Consider the following 10,040-nt stretch of genomic DNA (forward strand, 5'->3'; position numbering starts at 1 on the left):
ATGGAAACTGCTTCGCAGGTCAACCCTCATGTAGGCAAGCGTGTGATTTGTTTGGTTTTTGGTTTTTCTGACTTTTGAACTCAGGACTTTGCCGATGTGTAAGCTCAGGACTCCCTTTTTGTGAGATAGGCTCTATGCCACTAGAATTCTTGAGCCACACTTCTAGGCCAGTTTGCTGCAGTTTATTTTGAGATAGAGTCTCACTTTTTTTCCCTGGTGGGCTGGATCACACTCCCCTACTTAAGCTCCCGTATACCTAGGATGACAGGCACACACTGCCAGGCTAAGCCTTTTCTGTTGACATGGCAGTCTGGTGGGATTTTTTCCTTGGGACGGCCTGGAATTGCAGTCTTCTCAATCTCAGCTTCCCACATAGATTGAGACGGCTGTTACATGCCTCCACACCTAGCTGTCCATGGAGATGAGGTCATGTAATCTTTTTGTCCATACTGTTTTTGTCCTCCAACTGTGATCTTTCTCATCTTTATCTCCCAAGTAGTTAGGATTCCTGGTGGGAGCCAGCAGTGTCCCCAAGAAAAACAAAACAATAGCAGACTCAACATGCAAAACTTTTAATATGATTTTCTTACAACACTATTTTAATGTTTGTTTTCTCACAAACATTTCTGGAGGATTCAACACATACAAATTGTGAATTTCTGGAGTTTTCCATTTAATAGTTTCAGAGCATGGTCACCTCTGGGTAGCTGCATGTAGGAGAAGTGAACTTGCTGAAAAAGGTAGGACTGTGGTGTTTATTTACCCTCCTGCCCATCTCTCCATCTAAAGAAGAAAGGAGATTTTCAGAAAAGGTAATAGCACTAGGAGTTGAGCCTAATCAGATTATAAAGGCTAAAGGAGGTCAGTAATGGAACTATCTCCTTGCAATAGACAAGGAGCTGGGCCCGGGATGCTAACTGAATGAATGAATGAATGAATGAAGCCAAGGATAATAGGAAAATATTGAAGGAAAATATTGAGTGTGTAATGTGTTTCCTGGAAAAAGTGAGGAAATCATTCTTTATTTTGTCATTTTAGAAGTGACAGAGCTTCCTTTTGTCTTAGAAGAATTTATTACACAGTTAAAACTGAAGACTTCAGGGAATATTGTTTCTCAAATCCATTTCGAGGGTATACATTTTGATGAAGGCTTATATTTAGATTATGAAATTGATTCCTAGTACAATATGTGATTCATCACAAATTTAGTACCTGCATTTCAACTTCATCTCATAAGCACTCATATCTTGCATGAGAGCCTTCATCTGTACAAATGAATTAAATTAGCTTGTACTTGTATCTCTTTTTTTTCCATGTCTTTGGTGAGGACTCCCCTCTTTTTCTTCTTTTTATGCTCATGAGTCTCATATTTTATTGACATTTTATTGTAAACTCTGTATATTGAACCTATTGTCCATGACCAGAAAAGACCAAGAGCATGCTGAGACAACAGTTTATGCTATCCCCTGAATGGTTAATCAAAGATCATATAGTTAGAGAGTTAACATAATATGTAGTTTGGGGCATTTGCCATTTGCAAAACTTATTTTCTGTGTGAATCAGCCAGGATTGATTTCTGATGCTGTTCTCTATAATCTCCGTGGACCAAACCTCTGTTGTTATTTCAGTGCAGGCCCACAGAACATTGTGCTCGATTATAGTTAAAGCTATGCTGGCATTTCATCCCAAGTATAAGGTAGTCCTATTTTGTTTCACAAACCTTGGTTTAAGAAGTATCTTAGGAGAATGTCTGATGAGGCAATCCATGAGATGTACTTAATTTAGATATTTCTGGAATGTTCTGAAGGAGAAAGACTTGTGAGATTAAACAAATGATTTCTGGAGACTAAGTAAATAACTAAAAATTTCTATGTGAGATCTTATCCAAAGAAAGAAACAGATATTCTTCTCATCTGTTTTCTGAAGGCCCCCTGGACATCACCATTCCTCAGGCTATAGATGAAGGGATTCAGCATGGGTGTGACCACTGTGTACAAGACTGACACAATGCGCCCCTTGGCCACTGAGTAGCTGGAAAGGGGCCGGAGGTAAACCCAGATGAGGGTGCCATAGAATATGGCCATGACGGTGAGGTGGGAGCCACAGGTAGAGAAGACTCTCCACTTTCCCTTGGCGGAGGGGATGGAGAGGACTGCTGAGATGATACAGGCATAGGAGACAAGGATGAAGGCCAGGGCTGCATTGGTGACAATCACACCTTCTGTGTGAATCATCAAGGTGTTGAGGTGGGTGCTGGTGCAGGAGATCTTCATCAGAGGGTAGAGGTCGCAGAAGAAGTGAGGGATCCTGCTGTCTGCACAGAAGATCAGCCGGCCCATGAGAAGGGTGTGCAGCAGGGCATGGAGATGGGAGAGAACATGGCACGTGACAACCATTTGTGCACACAGCACTTTTGTCAGGATGGTGGGGTAGCGCAGAGGACGGCAGATGGCCACATACTTGTCATAGGCCATCACAGCCAAGAGGAAGTTTTCCATGGCTGCAAAGCAAATGAAGAAATAAGTCTGGGCTAGACAGCCCATGTAAGAAATGGTCTTTGTAGAGGAGAAAATATTCTGTAGCATCTTGGAGACTGTGGTAGAGGTGAAGCAGATGTCTGCCAGAGCCAAGTTACTAAGGAAGATGTACATGGGGGTGTGAAGGCGAGGAGAAGAGATAATTAGCATGATGATGGCAAAATTTCCAGAAAGGTTGATTGTATACATGAGTAGAAAGAGAAGAAAGAGTGGAATTTGTTCCTCTGGGTGGGTAGAAATGCCCAAGAGAACAAACTGGGAAACAGTGTTCCAGTTGGTATTGTCCATCTGTTAACCATGAGAACAAAGAGGATTATTTTCATAGATTGTTGTATTCAACAACACATTGTGCTGATAAATTGCTTCATAATTTCTTCTACATGATATGGATTTTTTTCATTTTCACTGATATCATTACCATCACCATAAGCTAATTTACTTTGATGGAGGAACCTTGGATGCATTGTCATATGTAAATCTTATAATTATACCCCAGGAGGCAATTATTATTGTGTTATCTGTTTCAAAGTAGAAAACAGAAGCATGGACAGTTTCAGCTGATAAAGGTCAAATTTGATTTTAAATCATGTTTATCATGATGTAAAAGTTTATGCTATTAATCCCTTTATAACATTACCCATTCAACTAAACCAAAACATCTTATTTATGGTAATAGACCTGCATAGAACTACATAGCCAAGGAATCTACCTGCTGAAAGGATATCAGAGTTCATTTGGTTCAGCAATTTTCAGAGGCTGGCACCCAAAAGTTTCTCAAACCATTCACATTGTTTTTACACGAATGAATGTCAAGATTCTCCATTTCCATATATCTCTTATCTAAGCCCCTCCTGTTTTTACCATGTCTCCTGCATTATCCTATTTCACATGTAACAAATGAGAGAGAACTAGTAATAGAACTGAGGCTGATTTCAGGCTTATTGTAGTAATCAATAGTATCTATTTCTGGGCACATGAACTACTTAGGAAAACACTGCAGTAGATGTCTTTAAATAAAGCCTTCTATTTATTTCTATTATGTCTAGGAATTCTACATTTGCAAATCTAACCAATTGAGTAATAAAAACACTGGAAAGCCAAGTATGAGCCACCACACCTAGTCACTCAGGAGGTAGATACAGGACAGACCATGATTCAAGACCAGCCTTGGCTATAAAAGTTTATAAGATCTTATTTCTACTGAGCAGTGTTGGACTATCATCCCAGCTATGGTGGAAAATACAAGTAGGAGGAACATAGCCCAGGCTAGCCCAGAGCAAGAAGAGAGAGACTACCTAAAAATGATCTGAGTAAAAAGGATTGAGGCTATAGCTGAGGCAGTAGAGCACGTGCCTAGAAAATGCAAAACTTTGAGTTCAAAACTCCAATACCACAAAAAACATACTTGAATTGTTTTCAAAAAGTTAAAAAAAAACACTTTGAATTTTGCTGTGTGCTGACCACTATACTAAATTCCACACACATAATAATGAGATCTAATCACTATATAAATAATCTGGAGATGAGTTTTAAATATGTAGGAGATGGTTTGTAAGTTACATGGAAATATACTGTCATTTTATATAAAGGACTTAAGGCTCTGCAGATACTGATTTCTATGCGAGAATCCTAGAATTGATTTCCCATGGATACTGAGGAACAATTGTACTCAAAAGTTTATAATATACTACTATATGAAATTGTCATTTGTGCAGATAAAAATGAATAACAATGTCTAATTTCATATAAGAGAAGCAAAGAATTATCTAATTTTTTTCACTTTTTGGAAAATTTTCAGCATCAGCTGGTTGTGAGTTTATAGTTTAGAAAATGCTTTTTCACCTTGGATCTCAGGACAGGCACAGAAAAGAGGACATTCAGCTTGGAAGTCAGCCCTATCTGTTACTTGGGGGCATTTCTGTGGCAAGGCTTCCCACTAGGCAGGAGGCAGCCTCGGAAGCTACCAGAGGGTGGTCGGGCTGCCTGGAACCTTGGAGTCGTCTTCTCTTCCTCATGGTTGGCAGAGACAATCCTATCAGACTCACAGTCTGGTGGCCAGCACATCAGAACGTATGGGTAGAGAAGAATGGAGTGTAGGTGGGGAAGAAATAGGAAGGTCAAAATGTTGCTTTATAAAAGGCTGGCCCTTGGCCCAGAAAATTGAACCTCTGAACTCTTTCTCAGATTTACCATGACATTTCTCTAAAATCTTGGGAAAATCACTGACTATCTTCATCTGGGAAAGGAAAAAGGTACCTATTGGTTGTTTGTTGTTTTTTTTTTTTTAATACAGACACTCTCTTAAAACAACAACAACCACAACAGATGTGTCTATCAATGTGAAGATCCCTAAAAAGTACTCTGAAATAGAGAATCTGTTTTAAATTCCTATAGAACTCGTGTTCGCTATCACTGACAAAGGACCTTTGTAAAATACAGGAGCTACTTGTACAACAAGTAAGGCTGTTCTCCATGAGTCCCTGTTTCATCATTGGTCCCCTGAAGAAGGAAGGCAAGTGTGAGATTTGGCCTACCATATCCACGCATGACTTCTCAGTCATCTAACTCATGAATTGCTCATGAATTGCACTGTATTTAAAAATGCCTAAATTGCTCATAAATGCATTCCCAACTGGCTGAGGCTCTCCAGAATTTCATTCACTATTTCTCTGACTAAGGGAAATTTTCTCTGAAAGGCATTAGTCTTGACTGTGCAGGTCACTCATAGTTCTGTGCATAAATTTTATTTATTTTCTTTTTACTTGTTTTGTCTTTTCTTTATTAATACTGAGGATGGAACCCAGGGTAGATGACGATGATGGAAGGGACACTATGAAGGGACAGGAGAGGACAGAGATGTTGTACAAAATCAATAACAAACTTCCATCATCGTACAAAGGATCAATTTTGGGAGAATCCTCCCTATAGAAACTACAGAAAGCCTATGGAGGATTTTGCCAGTAGGTCCAGAAACTTCCTTGCTGTGGGGGGCAGCTCTCTGAGAGAAGATACACACCTTAGGAGATTAGTGCTTCCATTTCCCCTTGGGCAGTGTGTGTTCTCAGGTCTTGTCTTGACAGCAGGAGAGAATCACCCACTGAGGAAAGACAGAGGGAGTTGACCAGCATGGGAGAAAAGTATGAAGTAAGAGTGGATGGGTGAACATCCCAGACTTCTGTGGCACTTTTGTTGGCAGAGGCAGAGGACACAACTGAGGAAAACTCTGTACACTGAGGTTTGATCACATTGCCTCTACACGAATACCAGGCTTCTCACTAGCTTGAAGTCTCGTGTGTGCCACTGTCCAAACTTATCCCTGGGGAGAAGGACCTCTGAGGCTTTGCATCCAATGCCAGCCTTAGTGGCTGTGAGGGGAAAGATCAGGAGCCCAGAGGCCTTGAGAAGGAAGCCCAGAGACATGGCAATGGCAGGAACAGGTGTCTCCCTGCCCTGAGCTTGTTGTAACATGTTTCTTGCTTCACTGCCTTCAAAAGTAATTTGTAAAAGAAATTATCAGCAAAAAAAGGCATGCAAAAGTGATGGTGTGTTTTTCTTCCTATCCTCTCCAGTTGTAATCACTTCTCTCTTTTTCTACATGAATCCATTCATACACTTCTCTAGGCACTAATGAATATATGTAACAGATTATATAGATTAAATATAGATAGACAGAAATATAGGTTACATATGCCTATATATAATCTTCTTACAGAAACTCAGATATTATTCTGGAGCTCACTTTTCTCTCAAATATGCCATGAATTTCTTATTACAAAAAACAGTGTTACCTTTATGTAGAATATCAATTGCACCACTACTTACAAACATTCCTCTTCTATACCACTTATTTTTATCTAGAATAAAAGACAATGCTATAAGTAACATTTGCTTACAGTATCTTTCTTCTGCACAGATAAAAATATCTGGAAGTATATATATTTTAAATTTTAATGACAACTACTATATTATTTTTCAAAATGTTTGTACCAAATACACAGTGTTCAGGAGACTATTAACTAGTATCCCTTTCTTCCCAATCTAACAGAAGCTTTTACAAGCCCTACTGTTTTCTAGTATAAGAAGGGGAAGTGAGGAATGATGTTCATGATGGCCTTCCTTTTTATTTTTCTGATTGGTGAGTACTCCATACATACTCTCACACACCTATATACCATCTTAGAAGAGAAGAAAGGAGAGGAGAATGGAGAAGAGAAAGGGAGAAAAGATTCCTTCAAAACCTTTTTGAAGTTTTGGAGCATACTCTTGCTCACATTTTCTATGTGCTTTGATAAGATTTTTGTTATTGATTTGCAGGGGTTATCATATAGTTGCTGAGAAATACTAGTTTATGCTTTCTTTACTTATTTGATCTGGAAAGGCATATATATCGTGTTGGGAATTAATAATAAAAAAAAAAGATTAGCAATGTAGAAGCTTGGTTGCAATGGGCCAAGCTAATCATCCTGACTGCTTGGGAGGCAGATATTGCAGAATTACAAGTCAAAGCCATTCTAGGCACAAAGAAGTTTGGGAGACTCCACCTCAAACCAACCAATGGCAGAGCATAGTGGTGGGTTGTCTGTCTCCGGACCTCAGTGACAGGAGGAAACACAAATAGGGGGATGAAAGTTCAGACAGCCCCAGCATAAAGAACATTTTTGAAAATAACTATCCTGAAGAAACAAGAAAAGAAGCCAGAATTGTGCTTCAACTGATAGAATGCTTGCTTAGAAAGCAGGAGACCCTGGGGGCTGGGAATATGGCCTAGTGGCAAGAGTGGTTGCCTCATATACACAAAGCCCTAGGTTCGATTCCTCAGCACCACATATGTAGAAAACAGCCAGAAGTGGTGCTGTGGCTCAAGTGGCAGAATGTTAGCTTTGAGCAAAAAGAAGCCAAGGACAGTGCTCAGGCCCTGAGTCCAAGCCCTAGGAATGGGAAAAAAAAAAGCAGGAGTTCCTGACTTCAATCCTTATCACCTCTGTAAAACAAAAATGGCCAAACAGCCAGCTTTGCCCATGGCAGGGGTGGTAATAGCTATTTTTGACTATTTTCCCCACATGTCATGCAGGGTTGCTGTGTGCAGTTTGGCAGGTTGTGCCCTGCCCACAGTCACCTTGCTAAGGAGGCCACAGAGAAGGCACTAAATTCCTGCCAGATCCCAGCTCGCCAAAGAGCTGCACAAACCCAGGGAAAGAGATGGCTTCCCTAATGTGCAAAACACATACCCCTGTGCTTTCTTTATTGATCTGACTCATAAAACTGTTTTTGGCACCCAGCTATTGTGGACATATTCACTTGCAGGACCACGCTCTTCATTAGGAGACAGTGTCATTAGTTTCTCTAGAAAGTAAAATGAAACATCTGTTCTCAGCCCTCATACAAGTCATGTCTCAAAAATCTGAAACTCACGTGGTCACTTTATATATGTGGCAACAATAATAGTTCAACATTAGGAACAGTTAATAGCATAATAGATAGCAAAAACATATTTTCTGGGGCTTTACCAGGTGGCAGGCATTCCAGGTGGCAGGTCCAAATGTTTTTATGTTGTTGAAATTACATAACAGTCATGGGAATTAGACTCTAGCATTATCTCAATTTCTCAGACAAGCAAACTGAGGCTCCAAAGATGGTCTTGCTTAACGGCAGCTAGTGGAAGAATATTCCTGTTTAAATGTAGATATTAAGCTTGTAAGCACCCTACTCTGTGGTGCCCAATAAATAGTTGCTAATACAACCTTGGCTTCAGGCACCCAATCTTTGGATGCCTATTATGTGTGGGTCATATTGCTTAATCCTAGTGTTTTCATGAAATCCTGAATCATATCCACAGAAACTAAGAATCAGATTAAGAAATTTATTAAGATAATACAGCCTAGTGGCAAGAGTGCTTCTTGACTCGTATTCATGAAGCCCTGGGTTCGATTTCCCAGTACCACATATATAGAAAACGGCCAGAAGTGAAGCTGTGGCTCAAGTGGTAGAGTGCTGGCCCAGTTCCTCTTCCCATCTGCCAGTTGGCTCATCAGGGGTCCTATCTGCTACAGTGTGAATACCCTCTGCTTGTCTACACTGGGGAGTGAGGGCAAAGGTGAACAGAGTCAGGCAAGGCTGTGTATCTTTGCTCTAAGTCAATGTGACCTGGTTCTCAGCCACTCATCACATTTTTCAACCACTTGGGACTTATTTGAGGTGCTTTTCCTTGGTGGCCAACATGCAAGTCTCCTGCCAGGCTTGATGAGATTGTGGGTGCAGGCTCTGTCCTGTTAACCTCTCTAGTGCCATTTGTTATTCTTGAGACTGCAATGACTGCTGAGCTGTGGGAAACCTACCACCTCCTAGCAGACCAATTCTAGCTCAGGCTGTTCTGCAGCATTCCCTGCTCGGGGGTTCTCTCTTGGGGTGCTGGCCCTCTCTGTCTGCCTCCTCATCTGTAAACTGTGCCTCATGCCTGTGAGCGCACTCCATGTCTCTTGTCTGCCTGCCACCGATGGTGCTGTGCTAACTGCTATGGGGTTCCAGATGCTCTTCAGAACCTTGGAAAATATCTTTGTCTTCCTTGGACAGATAAAATCCCAGCATCCTCCTCAGCCCTGTGAGCTCCAGATCTCTCCCTACAGAGAGGAGCGCACTGAGTCATACAGGCTTCTGGCATGGTCACCGTCCTGAAGTTCAGCTCTGAAGAGGAAATTGAGCCTCTTAGCAAGTCCAGTCAGCTAGTGCTTCTCTGTGTCAGGGTCCTTGGAGGTGGTGTGCACAAAGGGATACTGCCATGGACTATCAAAATCCTTTCTGACCCCCAAGTCCTTGCTCTCGTCAGCAGAGTAGAGCAAGGTTCTACAACACAAGAAAATACTGCGGTCTCTACCGAGCCCCTGCTGAGGAGTCAGGAAAGAAAACCGTGCCTCTGTTCAACTATGATGGGATTTTCTCAAGACCGCTTGTGCACACCAGAGGCGCAGCCTTAGAAGAGTCTGTGCATTTTACTCTTCTGTTTGTGGAAGTGGACAGAGAGATCAGGAAAGAAGCCCCGGAGTTTGGTCTTCCCTCATTTTTTTTTGTTTTCAGATTTGTGTTCATGTCTACTAATTGATCAGGACCTGATTTTTTATTTCTAATTTGAAGTCTGGTGTTTGTCAATTGAGCCACACTCCATTTCCCACTTATGGGAGTTCCACTCAGTGTTTTCACTGTTGGCCAGTTGCCTGTGCAATCCTCAGATGTGCTCTTTTCTCAGGAGCAAGGAATCTGGGAGGCCTAAGTTCGCAGGGCTTGGCCAGGCCTATTTGACCGGGCCCTGTTGTGTCCACAGCTGCAGCTGTGTGCTAGGTCCCTCTAGGCTAAAGAGTGAACATGAGCAGCATCTGCGCTGGAAGTGGGCACAGATTTCCATAGTGCCTCCAGATGGACATGCTGGGTCTGGATGTTTAGACCTATGTCAGAGCAGCCTCTGGATGTGCCTCTGAACAAATGATTCAGTGGCAGATATTGTACAGTCAG

The 10,040-nt window shown here is 41.5% G+C and overlaps 1 protein-coding gene across 1 annotated transcript; it reads right to left on the reverse strand.

Annotated features, from left to right (window-relative positions):
- Positions 1–1,880: 1,880 nt before the first annotated feature.
- On the reverse strand, positions 1,881–2,825 carry LOC125353092 (olfactory receptor 1Q1-like). The gene has a single exon (XM_048348560.1). It carries the CDS (start codon positions 2,823–2,825, stop codon positions 1,881–1,883), a length of 945 nt encoding a protein of 314 aa, XP_048204517.1.
- Positions 2,826–10,040: the final 7,215 nt, after the last annotated feature.

This window comes from Perognathus longimembris, chromosome 1, assembly GCF_023159225.1.
Source record: "Perognathus longimembris pacificus isolate PPM17 chromosome 1, ASM2315922v1, whole genome shotgun sequence".
In the NCBI taxonomy this organism is placed as follows: Eukaryota; Metazoa; Chordata; class Mammalia; order Rodentia; family Heteromyidae; genus Perognathus; species Perognathus longimembris.

What these genes read in the sequence shown, in the direction of transcription:
- LOC125353092 (XM_048348560.1), bottom strand. Translation starts at nt 2,825, where the DNA reads ATGGACAATACCAACTGGAACACTGTTTCCCAGTTTGTTCTCTTGGGC.